The sequence below is a fragment of the Lagenorhynchus albirostris genome, chromosome 11 (assembly GCF_949774975.1).
Source record: "Lagenorhynchus albirostris chromosome 11, mLagAlb1.1, whole genome shotgun sequence".
Classification (NCBI taxonomy): Eukaryota; Metazoa; Chordata; class Mammalia; order Artiodactyla; family Delphinidae; genus Lagenorhynchus; species Lagenorhynchus albirostris.
In genome coordinates, this window is record NC_083105.1 from 70,080,289 (window position 1) to 70,095,625 (window position 15,337).

At 36.7% G+C, this 15,337-nt stretch overlaps 1 protein-coding gene across 3 annotated transcripts in view; it reads left to right on the plus strand.

Moving 5' to 3' along the window:
• Window positions 1-14,397, plus strand: part of GXYLT1 (glucoside xylosyltransferase 1) — a 48,066-nt gene extending 33,669 nt beyond the window's left edge. Inside the window, exons 6-8 of one of the 3 annotated variants that reach the window (XM_060166535.1) lie at window positions 5,365-5,488; window positions 5,704-5,876; window positions 13,199-14,397. In XM_060166535.1, the coding sequence (XP_060022518.1) occupies window positions 5,365-5,488; window positions 5,704-5,876; window positions 13,199-13,360 (459 nt within the window). In that variant the 3' untranslated portion in view covers window positions 13,361-14,397. The remainder of the gene's footprint in view (window positions 1-5,364; window positions 5,489-5,703; window positions 5,877-13,198) is intronic. The other 2 variants (XM_060166536.1, XM_060166537.1) reach the window with 2 other exon arrangements.
• Window positions 14,398-15,337: the final 940 nt, after the last annotated feature.

The window sequence follows — 15,337 nt, forward strand, 5'->3', positions numbered from 1 at the left end:
GGTGCTATTGGAAGTTAACTTAAAAAAAAAAGTTCCTGTGTGTTTCTCATCTCTCAAATTGTGGGGTCAGTAGAAGAGTGAGGCTATTTAAATTCTCTTATTCTGCATATTCTGAACACATGAGTGTGTTGTACTGTTTACCAGTTTCATGCTGATGAGTCCTTAAGTCATTGTAGTCTGGGGGCATTGGGGTCAAGTGGTTTAGCCTTACGTTTAGCTTTGCCACCTGTTCACCACAACCACTAGCCAACTAGTTAACTTTCAAATGTCAGTGCTCTCAGCTGAAAAGTAGAGATAATAAATGGACTTATGTAGGTTGTCTTTTTAAAAGAGACCCATTCAAAATGCTTAGTACAGAGCATGACACATAGTAAGCACTTCAGTGTTAGCTAAAAGCAGTGGCTTCTGAAACACTGATAGAGACTCACTGTTTATCCTTTTACATCTAGTTAGTACTAAATCAAATATCAAGGGATATTATGTCTTTTATGGTATGAATATATATGTATATTTGTATGTGTATATATATATTTGTCTGGTATTTTTCTTATGGCTTCCGGTGGACCAGAATTTACACCATTACTTATTACTCCTTTCTGCATGTCTGATTTAAATCTCTTGTACCTTCTTATCCTTGCTCTAGGCAGCAGTACTGCTTGTAGCCTTCACCACTCACATCTCGCCATTTCATTCTTAAGACAGTTAATACCCATCACTCTTGTCTTCTGTAAAGATCTAGTAAACCTAGGGTTTTTTTTAGCTTTCCCATTTTCTGTACCTTTCTGAAATCTTGATTTCATTTCACTTTTGTCTTCCACAAATGAATGCATTAATGAGGCCAGTGTAACCTTTGCTTTTGCTTACAAGTGAACGTCTTTCTTCAATTACCCAATTTTTTGATATATTTTGAGTTTTAAAATTTCATGTACCATAAAGTTTTACTAAATAAAACAGGTGTCATACCATGAGTTTTCTTACTTTTCTGATGGTTAGACTCTGCACAGTAATATTATACCAGAAGATGGCGCTGTAAGATTATGTGCTAAGGAATAATGTGCCTGCTCAGGAGCTCTTCATTTGAAATTCTTAGAATTATGAGAAGTGTAGTGTTGCAATAACCTTAGAGATAGTTTAGTGTAACACCATTACTTGATTTTTAAGAAAATTTCAGATTGCAGCTATATAGTTCAAATCTCTGATTATTTTTTATTTACCTTTTACTTACTTAAATATCATTCTTAAATATGTTTAACAGTTTCTCCCCTTTCCCTTTTCTTTTTGTCTGTGGCATGTTCTAAACCAGCTAGAGATGTAGATATGAGTTGAAATAATTTCTAAACTTTCAAGCTTTTGTTTTTTTCTATGTATTAATGACTTAATGAAGAAAAATATGAGTGTGATAGTACATTAATTTAGTAGGCACAATTTACTCCATACCTACTATCCCTCTGTTTCAAACAACTCTATTCTTGCCCAGTGGGAACAACACAGATTTACTCTGTTTCTAAATATTGTATTTATGATTGCTGATATGTTTCTACAAAATTTATTGATTTTTAGTTCTGTTTTTCATATATCTTTCTTTATTTTTCCTGATTTCCAAACATACCTTTAGCAAACATTGCCTTGTTTTTTCCTACTAACTCTATAATTTCTGGCACAGATCTTAAATTTTAGAGCTCTAGTGATGTAACTGAATTACTTGTAATAACTTTTCAAACTGTTTCACGCAGATCCATGAATGTTACCCCATAGTGCCTATCACATGAAAAGCTGTAAGATTACCCACTTAGGACAGTGGCCATGGCCATGTTTTAAAGTCTTTGCTTTGCTGTCACCCAGCCCTACCATTCGTGATTATTCAGTTCCAACCTGATGTATTATAATTATATATTTTAAAAATTAAAATAGTAAAATTTTAACTTTTTTGTTTTTTTTCTCATAATGCTTGATAGACATTGATATAACACTGGCTAAGATACTGCTTTGTATTTTGTATTATGATTGTATTTGCAGTGTTGAATCTCTATTAAGATATTTCTTAACCTTTTTCTATTTATTAGCTAAAAACCAGAGAATATAAATAAGGCATCCTGAGAATTTTTTTCTTGTATATTTACTGTACCCTGTTCATGTCGTGCCATGTATTACTTTGTAAAGTAATTTTTGCCTGTTTTCTCCATCTACTGAGGGCAGGGTGTGTCTTTTATGCAGCTTTGTATTCAGAATATTTAGCATGGAGTCTGGCGTAAAGTAGCAACTCAGTAGATAATTACTGGCAGAGGACAGACAGAAGTTTTAGAAACTAGGCCATTAATGAATTATTGAAAAATTTAAAAAAAGAGAATACTTACTGTGAGGTGGCTGTGAGGGTCGTTTTTACATATTTGAAAGATGAATGTGATGGAGGGCTTTTATTGTGTTACGTGTAGAGCTTAAAACAATATCAATGAACATCTTACCAAAAGGGATGGAACTTTTCAGAGATTAGGAGAGTAACTAATCTTTGGGAATTGATGAATTCTCAGTTTCTAGCATTGTTGGAACATAATAGGAATAGCCACCTGTCAGTTTTATATTTGTTTGTAACCTAAACTGAGGATAATAATGAGTCTGTCTATTTTCAAAAGCATACATAGTTCTAGAAATGAAACTAATTTATCTTAATATAATGCATGTGCATTTTGGTAGGTTTGCTGAAATTAGTAAATTAGAACTACATCTTTTTAAAAAATTACAAAAATACTTCAGCTCTGTCATCTCCCACCTCCTCTCCCTCCTCCAGTCAGTAACTCTTCTTGCCTGTTCACTTGATGCCAGTTCCTGTATGCCAGCTGTTGTTCTGTACTACTGTACTTTTCAAGGTATTGTACTGTAAGATTTAAAATGTTTTCTTTAAAAAAAAATTTACAAAACTAAATCATGCTTATAAAAATTCAGGCAATTCATTGCATATAGAGTAAAAAGACAAGTCCCCCCTTTACACACCACTCTCCTCAGTTTCATTCCTTTGCCCAAATGGCATTATAAACTTTGCTGTGTATTCTTCAGACCCTTTAAAAAAGTATTTTGAAACAGATATACATGTACATTAGCATTTATATGTAGAATTCTTTTATATATCTTCAGTTTGCTTTTTTCACTTAGTAAATATATAAATGATTTTTATGTCAGTACATATAGTCTGTCACATTTAATATGTGTGATATTGTGGAGAAAGAATGTTTTGATTTTATTGTTTGTGTGTACTAATATGAATATGTAGTTACATGGCTGAAAAATATCTCATGTATTTTAATTTTTACTTTCCTGACTGTACCACCAATGTGGGATGAAAATCTTTTCATACAAATTTTAGCCATTTTTGTTTCCTCCTTTGTGAATGGCTGTATGGCCATATCCTTTGACTATTTCTGTACTTTGCCGTTTTTCCATTTCTGTTGACTTGAGCTCTTTTTATATATGATGCCTCTTTATTAAACTCATTTCTCATAGTTTTCATTGGTTGTCTTGGATATTCTAGGTTGTATCCTCAGCAAATAACACTAGTGTTATTGCTTCTTGTCCAGTATTTTTCTAGTAGGACTTTTCCTTTACGTGTATTATAAAGGTCCCCCCCACCTCCCACCCCTTGATTTTTTTCTTTTTTCCCTAAAACTGCCCTGGACCTTGTAATTTTATCTTTCTTTTCTTTGAATAGATGTATTTCTTTGAATAGGTGTATTTCTGTCTCTCTATACATTTTTTTTTTCATAAGTAGAATCCAGTGAAGACTTGAACATTGACATGGTACAAGGGGTCCACCAGTCCTGTCTATTTAATCTGTTTCTGGTCTTGGTCCTTTTGAGCAATTCAGAAGTTTCCTTTTCAGATCCTAAGAACATTTAGTGAACATGATCTGTGACTTATTTCAGAGTCATCCTTTCAATAAAGTATTTTCTTAATATTTCCTTAAGTAAAACTTGCTTCAGTCATTTTCCAGATTTATTTCTGATTGTGTATAGTTTACTGTATTTACTGCATTCTGAGAAATTTCACACAAAGGTAATACAATTATAGCAGATTATATTTAGTTTAAATACGTAGTTTTTTCCCCAGGAATTCTGACTTTTCTTTCTCGAAGGATAGATTGTTTATACCTCCATTGTGTTTGTTATATATCCTAGAATAGCTTGTAATAATGTTTTTTAAGCTATCTGTGGAGAAGAATCCGTGTTTCTTTAAACATTATTTACAATCTGTCATGAGGCAATGCTTTTCTAAAAATAATATAAATAAATTACTAGGAAAATATTAGACTAAATAGACATAAAGTTGCTATAAATGTTTCTAAATCTTACTCTTAATTTGTGTACTTAAATCTTGTAGAGGACATGAAAAATTCACTGATCAGCACACTGCAAACTGTACTTTGAGGAGTACTGGTTTAAGTCTGGAGAGTTTCACAGAGTCAGATTGGTATAAAAGACTTAGTATTCAACTTCACCCCAGGTTCACTTGATCCCCAGCCCTCTTTCAACTCTGTTGTTTCCTTAGGTATGAGCTATGAGTAGTTCCGTAGAGGCTGAAAAGGCATCTGACGAAATTCAGTATCTATTTTTGATTTATCAATTTCAAATGCCCTCTTTGAAATGCCAGTTATAAAGGGTTGGCAAATCAGACTAAGAATAATAATGATCATGGTGATAATAATAGCTAACACTGTGCCAGGTACTTTTCCTAGTACTCTTTATTTATATATTAACAGGTTTGATCCTCAGCAGCTGTATGATAGAGACATAGGTACTGTGTCTAGACATATGACATAGGTACTAAAGCTATCTGCTTTTTAAGATGAGGTCACAGTCATAGTACTTAAACTACCACCTACTTTCTCTTTCCCTTTCCTCCCCGACGTCTGTTAGTTTTATCACTTCTTTGTGCAGCTTCAGATACCTTCTTTTGTTATCTTCTGCACTCCAGCTGGACAGTTTTACTGACATTTATGTTTACATTAGGGTCACTTGGTTTTGAAACAAAAGTTTACACTTCTGGGCTTCCCTGGTGGCGCAGTGGTTGGGAGTCTGCCTGCCGATGCAGGGGGCGCGGGTTCGCGCCCCGGTTCCGGGGGGATCCCGCATGCCGCGGAGCGGCTGGACCCGTGAGTCATGGCCGCTGGGCCTGCGCGTCCGGAGCCTGTGCTCCGCGGCGGGAGAGGACACGGCAGTCAGAGGCCCGCATACCACAAAAAAAAAAAAAAAAAAAGAAAGTTTACACTTCTCCCCTTGATCTGTAACAATTGCTAAGGGACGAATGGGGAACTGTCATTATGCTGCCATTTTACACCTGGAAGCCTGAGAATCTCATTAATGTATTTACCAACAGAATGATATGACCTCTGTGCGACTACGATGGGGAGATATACTTATGCCACTGCTTAAAAAATACAAACTGAACATCACATGGGGTGATCAAGATCTGTTGAATATCATATTTTTTCATAATCCAGGTAATCATTTAAATTTATTCTTTGCATTTGTAAAAATAATCATAGTTAATATTTAGTCAGAACTGGAGAAATGCATTTATTTGATTTTGGCTTATACTAATGGCTATCACTCTTTTTTTTTAAGACAGAGTAAACTAAATTTAAACTAAAATTTTGCAAAGTATTAATTCTGTGGAATTAGGGTATGTTTGCTTTTTTGTTTTGTCTCTGCCTAGAAAGCCTTTTTGTTTTTCCGTGTCAATGGAATTATCGACCAGATCATTGCATATATGGAAGCAATTGCCAAGAAGCCGAAGAAGAAGGAATCTTTATTCTTCATGGGAACAGAGGTGTTTACCATGATGATAAGCAACCAGCGTTTAGAGCTATTTATGAAGCACTGAGAAATGTAAGCTTTTTTTAAAAAAATGTTTTTGTGGACATACTCGCAAGCTTACAGAGAATTTGCATATCCTTTACCCTAGTTCAAGAGTTATAAACCCAGCACTCCTTCCACATCTAGCTCTGGCACTTGGCGTTCTGCTGTAAGGAAGAGCACTCCCCTTTTCCCACTGACTGATCTATACATTATCAGTGTGAACTCATTGATATGTATTTTTTTCCATGATTTATAATGCAGTATTCAATTTTATTTATATTGTTGCTGAAGTTGTGCCCGATTTGGCGATTGGGAGCCCTTTTGGCTACCTCTTGTGCTCATTTGACATATTCCCATCATTATTTTGAGTACCTCCGCATTCTCTGTCCAAACAAAATATCCCAGGCTCGTCTTGTTAATACATTCCCTGCCCTCACCCTGAAATCAGCTGTCAAAGGAACTCTGATACTTATTGCTACAAGGGTGTCTTCCCTTCTAAGCCCTTTCAGCAGCAGAGCTGGGAAATACAAATATACAACCACACACAGTCATGTGCTCACACCAGTGCCTCCAGTTCCATTCCCTTAGGCCCCTTCCTTGCCTTCTCCTACTCTGTTTCTGTTTTATCTCATTTCTTCCACAATTAGAATCCTGGCTCCGAGCATACAATATTTCCTCTTTTGCTTAGTTCTACAGTACACTTAAACTAATTTCAAAAATGCTCCATTCATACTGCTATCTCTGCTCCTCTGTTCTTGAAAAACCAGCCTACTATAAAGGATTTGTTTCTAGTCCTCCCCCCGCCCCTCCCCTGCCCCAGACGAGGGTGTGTACTCAGTACTATGTACAGAAGTTACTTGCGTCAGTTCTTTTCTCCTTCTTTCAGTGTGGTTATTCATTCACTGGAAATACAGTTGGGTTCATGTGTTTCTGTATGCTTTCAGTTTTAAGTTTTTCCCCCTCATCTTTGTTGATTTAACTTTAGTTTGATATGAGGAATATTAATATACTTCAAAAAGTCGAAACTATATAACGGTTTACTCAGAAGTAGCACTCCTTCCCCATCCTTCCGCCCCAGGCCCCCCACCCCATCACCAATTTCATTTTCCGGTTTGTCCTTCCTATACTGGTAAGTAGATATGTGTATGTTTTGTAATTCCCCTTTTCTTACATGAGAAGTAGCATACTGTTCATCTTTATTTGCGCTTTGCCTTTTTTACAGTATTCTGGAAATTTGGGCATTTATAAATATTTTCTTCATGCTTCTTTTCTTTAAACAGCTGTATGATATTCCATTTTGTGCATGTACCAGAGTTTATTCAATTAATCTCTTATGTTTGAACATTTTGGTCTTTTCCAGCATTTTGAATAATAAATAACGCAGCAGTGCATAACTTTGCCATACATATATATGTATTGTTGGGAGATGTTTCTTCAGGGTAAATTCCTGGACATGGGATAATTTTAATTGAAGATACCGCCTGTTTTCCCTACATGGGGATTATTTGCATTCCCGCCAACAGTTCATGACGAGGCCTGTTACTCAGCCTCCCTAACAGAGTGTATTATCAAGCTTGAAAAATTTTTGCCATTCTAACGAGTGAGAAATGGAATCTTAGTTTAATTTTAATTTGCCTTTCTCTTATGATTGAGATGAACATCTTTCTATATATTTAACAGCCGTTTTTACATCTTTTTTATTGATAACATATTTTATATACCACACAGTTCACCCATAGTATAAATAATTCAGTGGTTTTTAGCATGTTTACAGAGTTGTACAGTCATCACCATGAGGGAGTTTCAGTCTCTACTCCCCACCTCCCTACCATTTGTTGCAAGTTCTTTGTGTATTAAAGATGTTAGTTCTTTTTCTGTGACATCTCATGTAATTTTTTTTCCCAATTTGACTGTACATGGAATTTTTTACCATTCAAAGTTGTTTTTTAAAAATTTTATGTAATCAAATTTAAAACCTTTTTTTAAAAAAAGTAGTAATTAGAAAGTCTTTCCTTACCTATACTCAACTTATAGAAAAATTCACCTATATACTTTTTCATTTATTACATTTAGCCTTCTGCTCAATTTGGAATTTACTCTTTTGAGAGAGGAATAGATCTAATTTGATCTTTTTCCAAATAGCTGTCTTGTCCCAACACCATTTATTTAAAAGTCTATCTGTAACCCAAAGATTTGAGATACTGACTTTATTATATACTAAAGTTCCATTTGTAATTTCTGGATTTTCTGTTTTGCTCCATTGATCTGTCCATTTGTGTACTCTTGCACACTATTTTAATTATAAAGCCTTTGTGCTGTATTTTAATATCTGATAGGGTTACTTCCTCTTCGTAGCCTGTCCTTTCAGTGTTTTCCTACCTACTGTATTTTTATTTTTCCACAAATATCAACTCATTTAATTACATAAAAAACTTGGTTTTTTGTTGGGCGTGTATCATCATCACATATTAACTTAGTGACTGCTGACATTTTAATGGTGTTGAGACATCTTAAGAACAAGGCCTGTCTTTCATTTGTGTCTTTCAGGAATGTTTAATAGTTTTCTTCATACTGTGGATTTTGAACATATCTTAAGTTTATCCTTAAGTATTTTATCTTCTTTGTTGCCTTTGTAAATGGGGTTTTCTCTTTTAAGCGTTTACTTTATATTGATTTTGGGAAAAAATTATACTGGCCCCACCACCCCAGATATCTGTTCTTCTCTCTTTTTTTTTTCCTTGTTCTTACGGTGCTCTTGTTTAATTAAGGTGGATTGACAGGGGGAGATGATGCATGAACCAGGTCTCTGAATATGTTGGGGACCAAGACTTGGGGCAAATCCAGATAAGGACTGGATTTATGATTTTGCTTAAGGAGCATTATATCAAGTGCTATCCATGCAGCTAATTCATTGATACCTGGGGAGAAGTGTATGTGAGCACTCATCTCTCACGTGGGTGTGTTCACTGCTCTGCTAGACTGTGTCTAATCTTATGTGGACGTGAAGACAAAAACATAAGTAAAATAACAGGAGTGGTTTGGTGTAAGCGTGGGGGTCAGGAGAAGAGCTGATGCCCCTGTTTGCTAGATGCTCAGTATCTGCTCGTGACTGCTCTCATTGTTTGCTAGTACAGCCTCAGTAATAGGAATGGGGATAAAGATACTGAACTGTACGTAATCTACTGAGACACAGATTGTACTAGGACTGTGAAAGAGTGCAAGTTTTGCCCCGAAGAGCCAGGGAAGTCTTTGTTGATGAGGCATTTGAAGTGAACCCTGAAGAATGAGTAAGAGTTTGCCAGGTGAGCAGGCTGGGCCAAAATTGCCTGAGAAAAAGCCTCAGGGGTTGTGGAAGGTCCGCGAGGAGGTCAGGCGTTGAGCTGTTTGGGTTGATGGGTGAAGGGAGGCAGCAGCAGGGCTGGGCTAGATGCGGTGATGACGTGCTGTGTAAGGTGATGGTCTGCAGTGACAAGGAGCTGAAGGTTTCTCCTGGAAATCTGAGTTTCTCAAACCTGGTGGTAGGCAAAGTGCTGACAGCATTGTAGGCTACAGTTTTAGTGTTTTTGCTAAGTTTCTTGTCCTATAAACCTGAGAGAGAAGGTTTCTGAATAATCAGTTTATCACGATACAGCTACACTCACTGAAGAATTATAAAATTTAGTGATGTTCATTTTCATGTAGCCGACCTTGTATGCCTTCAGAAACCAATATCGTATTTTAATAATGCTTTATCATGGGTTGTCAAGAGGTGATAAAAATGACAAAAGGTACATTTGGGGTTCTGAGACTTTGCAGGATAGAAAAGAAATGCACTCCTATAAAAATGTGATTTCTTTGTTGCCTTTGATCATTTAAAAAGAATTATTAAGGAATTAAATCTTACTAGTTTTATTTGATCTTTTCTGATCTTCTATAAATGTATACTTTAAAAAAATTGAGTATTGGTTTTAAGCTGATGAATTACACGTGGTTTTTAAAAAATAAATCTTATTTTAAAAACTATTTCAAATACTGAAGTAATTAAAGATTAATGTTTGTTTTGGGTCCATATTAATAGCCATATTACCCATTTTTCAACTTAATGAAGTTAATCAGTCTTTTTTGGTGCTCTTGGTTAGTGTTTTTATCTTGCCTTATCTATAATTCAGTGAGAAGTGTAATTTAAAAGAATTGCAGTTTAGACAAGGGCATTTATGCAAGTGTCAGACAGAAGCTTAGTCATAGCCATCGAATGCTGTGAACAATAAGGACGTGAACCATTTTTAAAATGTAAATGCATGGCTCTGTCTGCCAGCAAATCAGTTTTTACAGCCCACACATAGTTGTTAAATATTAGTTGCTGAGTGAATAAAAATACTAAGATTAAAAATTGCAGATTTGCAATGGGAACAAAATATTTTATTGCTCTGTAAAATATTTTCTGCTTCTTGTATTTCATTTGAATTATTAGATTTCTTGGTGTTTCTGGGTTACCTATGATTTACTTCACACCCTTCTTCTATTTGCATAAGATGCAGTAGATTTGCAGAGATGCAAGGGATTCTCGACCATTTCCCTCCTGCACGACCTTCTTGTACATAGTTGGCACTCAGCATTTGTCAGATTGAACTGCCTGCCATTCTGCCGTACTTTTAAAACATGTTCTGTTTTTTGAAAATGCCTTTAATTATCTACTTGTGGTCATCATAGCCTCACTATTTATTCACTGCCTTCAACTGACAGTCTTAGATATAAAACATGACCTTCCTAAAAGTTTGTGTGCTGGGTGCGGTGCCAGTGAAGAGGGAGGGAGTGATTAACTGTGTCAGGAGAGCTTCTCAGAGGAGCTGACTTTGGACTGAGCTGGAAGGCTGAGTACCAGGCAGGCAGGAATGGTGCAGACCAGTCAAACGTAGCACTCAGTATGGGAAGAGGCGCACAGTCAGGTAAGGGCACATGTGGCCTCTGGGAAAGGGAACGTCTGGATGTGTGTTCCATGCTGCACAACTCCTGGACACTGCAGAGTCTGTGGCTGGTGGAGGGCATGACTTCCGGCTGTGTACTACAGGTGGACATCTGGGTGATTTATCACCTTCTCCCGTAAAGGGCAAATTACTTGTGTTATATGTTGGACTAAAAGAGCTCTAATTCATGAGGCACTATTTTTATTTTGGGAAAATACTCATCAAAAGACTTTCCCAGTGAAGAAAAAAGAAATTTAACCACAAACTGGGATTTAAATCACATGAAAATAGATGAACTGAATCTCTAGTGTTCCTGGGAGTTTACTTTTAAACACCTTTGTTATGTTTTCATTTTTTGTCATTGTAGAGTAAGAAAAAGACCACAGTTTGCTCTTCCCATTATTACTCGCCTCTCAGCCACAGTTGTCCAAGTATGTTGTTTATACACAGTGAAATGTTACTTGACAGTATCACTTAATACAGGTGTTAAACCTTGAAGAAGGTAAGGTAAACCTGACCTTCTTCAGCATAACCCCAGACAAATGTAGACGTGTCTGTATACAGCACAGCACAGTTTACCACTGTTAACAGAGCTGCATCTTTTAACAGTTTTTGAAACTGACTTGGCACAGTTGCGTTTGCTGTTTTGGATAAGCAGTGCTGTGTGGTTGTAAAGTTGTTGACTTTTTTTTTTTTAAACATCTTTATTGGAGTATAATTGCTTTACAGTGGTGTGTTACTTTCTGCTTTATAACAAAGTGAATCAGCTATACATATGCATATATCCCCATATCTCTTCCCTCTTGCATCTCCCTCCCTCCCACCCTCCCTATCCCACCCCTTTAGGTGGTCACAAAGCATGGAGCTGATCTCCCTGTGCTATGCGGCTGCTTCCCACTAGCTATCGATTTCTTTTCGCAGCCGAGGTGGACTCCTGGCTTAGCCACCTAACTAGCATTGTAACTGGGAGGATTCTCCCCCTGGCTTAAGTTGCTTTGTAAATAGTGATGTCCTGTTACATGAAGTTGGTATGAGGCTTAAGTGCATTAATATGTATAAAGCTCTTAGAACAATGCCTGGCATGTAGGAAGGGCCCTCTTTTAACCAGTCCAGCTTTCAGCAGTCTCTCCTAGATCCCCGTGTGCTAGCTGTTGTTATTTTCGTTACATTCTTCCCAGTTAAGCCTCTCCTCTTTTTGTTTTTTTGGGTTTTTTTTGGTTTTCAAAAATACTTATTTATTTATCTTCAGTATATGGGATATATTTATCTTCAGTATATTTATCTTCAGTATATGGGATTAGGTTTGAAAAACCACCCCAAGAGTGAAGGTTTCATGCAGTTAATGCTCATAGTTTTCTTGAACTAGAGGCACCCAGGTTTAGGATCTCTTTGCAGCTCTACACGTCCATGTTCTAAATTAGCATCTACATTCAGCCTGTTCTCCCTAGATGGGCTGTGGCTTCCTGCAGACTCACTAATTGCGATTCAAATGGTGCTTTTATTTCCTCTTCCTCAGTGGCAGCGTAGTGAACCTCAGGTCATATGCAGCCCTCCTAGATTTCAGGTTCTGAATTTCCTTCAGGATTTTGCATTTTTCACTGACTTCAAACTTTTCCCGTAAAATGTTCTGTTTTCAAGCCCCATCAGTCTTTCTGACTGTAGTTGCAAATACTAAATGAAAAAATGTACCTGGTTGAAAATACTAAGCTCACAGGTTATTTGCACTTAACTATTACAACAGTGTTTTCCAAAATATATTCCTTGGGCTATTAATATATTTTATGGTGAAAAGGTAAAAAGTATATTTTGGAATTAGTGGGCCGAACAATACCCAACAGATGTATTTTCTGTTTTTATGGTTTTTCATGTGCCACTGCGAATCCCCCCGAGAGTGCTTGGTATTTAGTAGTTCTCAAACATCTTTATCCTTGGGATCCCTTTGTGCAGTTAGAGTTCTGTGGGAAGCACTGACCTGTGCTGTCATTTTGCATTCCTCCCACTGTGTGCCTCCGTCTCACTCCTTCCCAGTCCAGCCTCACCAGTGTTATCAGAGTGATTCTTGGCTCTTATTAGTCTCTCTCAGACACCTCGAGCTTTTGGTTGTCACCTCACACCTGTCAGTATCTCTGGTCTTCTCTGCCCTTGACCATGTTCTTGCCTTGGCCTGGAGTGCCCTGCCTCCACGCTCCTCTCTGAAGGGCTCTCCCCAGTACCCCCAGTGAGTTACCCGTACTCTCTCCCTCCTCTTGTGAGATCGTAGTCTGTTAAACTCATTGAAATTATTTGTTGGGCACATACTTTCTGTGAGACTTTAAATGGAGGTTGTCAATGTCAAGTTGATTGAAGAAGAAGTTGTTGGGAATAGAGTGAAATTTTTATATATATCTTTGTCTTATTTTCTTTCTCTAGTGTTCTTTTGAAGATGACAACATCCATTCTTTATTAAAGCCTTTAGAACTGGAACTACAAAAGACAGTGCATACATACTGTGGAAAAATTTACAAAATATTTATCAAACAGCTGACGAAAAGCATACAAGATCGTTATGATAGACCACCAAAGGAAAGGTGATTCTTGGTGACCGCTAAATCAAATGAATTAAAACAACAAAATATCAGAGGATGTGTGTGAAGGAATAGTCTTAGATGAAGTGTTCAGGAAAGAATTATTCATCTTCAGAATAATTTTTTTCCCGAAGAAGTTTAATGAGCAGTATTTTCATGTAATGAAGAATAAGTTGAAGTCTTGGACCCCAACAAGAAGATATTTTTGATTTCTGATGTTTTGTAATGCTATTTGCTATCATTCTAGTATTGATGAAGATATTATTGAATGGTTATAGCCTACAGACTTTGTTTGACTCTTACTCTCAAGTGGGTAAGAGCAGTAGGGATGTATGGTTGGAGAAAAATGTACCTCATACACAGTGGAAACACTCAAACTGTGAGTATAGCAATAATTTTATGTCAGCACTAACCTCACTTTAAACCTGTGAGAAAAGAAAGTTGTTTACAGGAGCAGAAAATGTTCTGTTTCTAAAGAAATGGGATGTAACTGATGTCACTATCGACAATCTGTGTGTGCCTTTATACATTTCATCTCTGTTTTAAAATATTTTTGTGACAATCATGCTTAAAATTATTTTTAGTTTATAAGTAAACTGCACATTTAAAATTGAGAGAGAAAACTGAAAGTTTTGATTATTAGTCTCTGTGTGTATTTGTGAAACGTAGAATTTTCATTTGTATGTGCTTAACTGTCTTGCCAAAAGTCATATCTAAGATTATTAGGTATTTTAGGAAATTTTTTATCACTTTAAATGAAAATTTTCAGCTTTACTGGGCATTCTGGACACAATAAATATACTGATAATAAAATGAGAACCTAACGAGTATACTTATATGATGGTGGAAAATGTGATGGACCAAAATGCATAAGCTATGTACTTCCTGTGAGCAGTCATTATAGTTACAGTGGAGCAGAAAAAAAGTGGTCCACTTAAACCTTTTTCCTTCTACCTCAAAATGGCTTTGCAAGATATTTTTGAAGAAGCAAATATACGTATAGAGCCTGACTTTAAGTTAGACAACTTTCATGGATGATTGGCTTCAGAAGATTGTCACATCTGATTATAGAAAAACTAGTTTTGATTTGGTTTGATGTGCATGTCCTCCTTCTTTGAATATCACTTAAGACGGTTTTTTTTTTTTTTTTATCTTGGCAATAAGAAAATATTACTTCTCTTAGTGTTTTTGACCTGTCTTCTATAGCTGTAGATTCTGAGTACTTAGCATGTACTGTGCTGGGGCACACGTCTCATTTTACCAAGTACTGTATGGTTAACTTCTTTTTCTCCTTTTGACATTTTAACGCTTAAATAGAGAAGAGAAAATCATGAAGGAAGACTATCACCTTTGTGAAAATAGTGGTGATTGGGTTTATGAAGACACAGTGCCCTCTGTGGAGACGTGGAAGACGGTCCTCGGTCTTTGCAGTTCAGTCAGGGACAAATTGGGAGAGGAAGGTGTTAAGAAAGGCAGATTAGAAGCTGATGGCCAGCCGAGCACTCTTGGACAGAAGCGTTCAGAGAGCACAGTCTGTGTGTCCCTGGCAGAGCACCGTGGTGACTGTGAGAACTTGTGAACTTGTTGAAGTTGATTTGCTAAATAAAAAATGAGGTCCCTAGAATTTTGAAGTTTGGAGGGTATAGGATCATTTTTAATGGTCCCCAGGTGAGACCATTGGTGGCCTGGCTACATTAGACTCTTGTGGGGACCTTGCTGAGAATGGATTCCTCACCTTTGGTGACTCTGGTCCCCCATGTCTAGATGGGTCTGCACATTACACAGAAGTAGAGAGAATAGTACAGTGGGACCCCTCATCCAGATCAGACACGTCAGTATCTTACCACATTTGTGTCATCTGTCCCTTTTTCCTTTGCTGAAGTATCTTAAAGAAAATGCCAGGCATCATGTTATTTCACCTCTGTGAACACTTCGGTAACTACAGTGACATCATATCTCCTTTGGCTTCGGTTAATATCCAGTT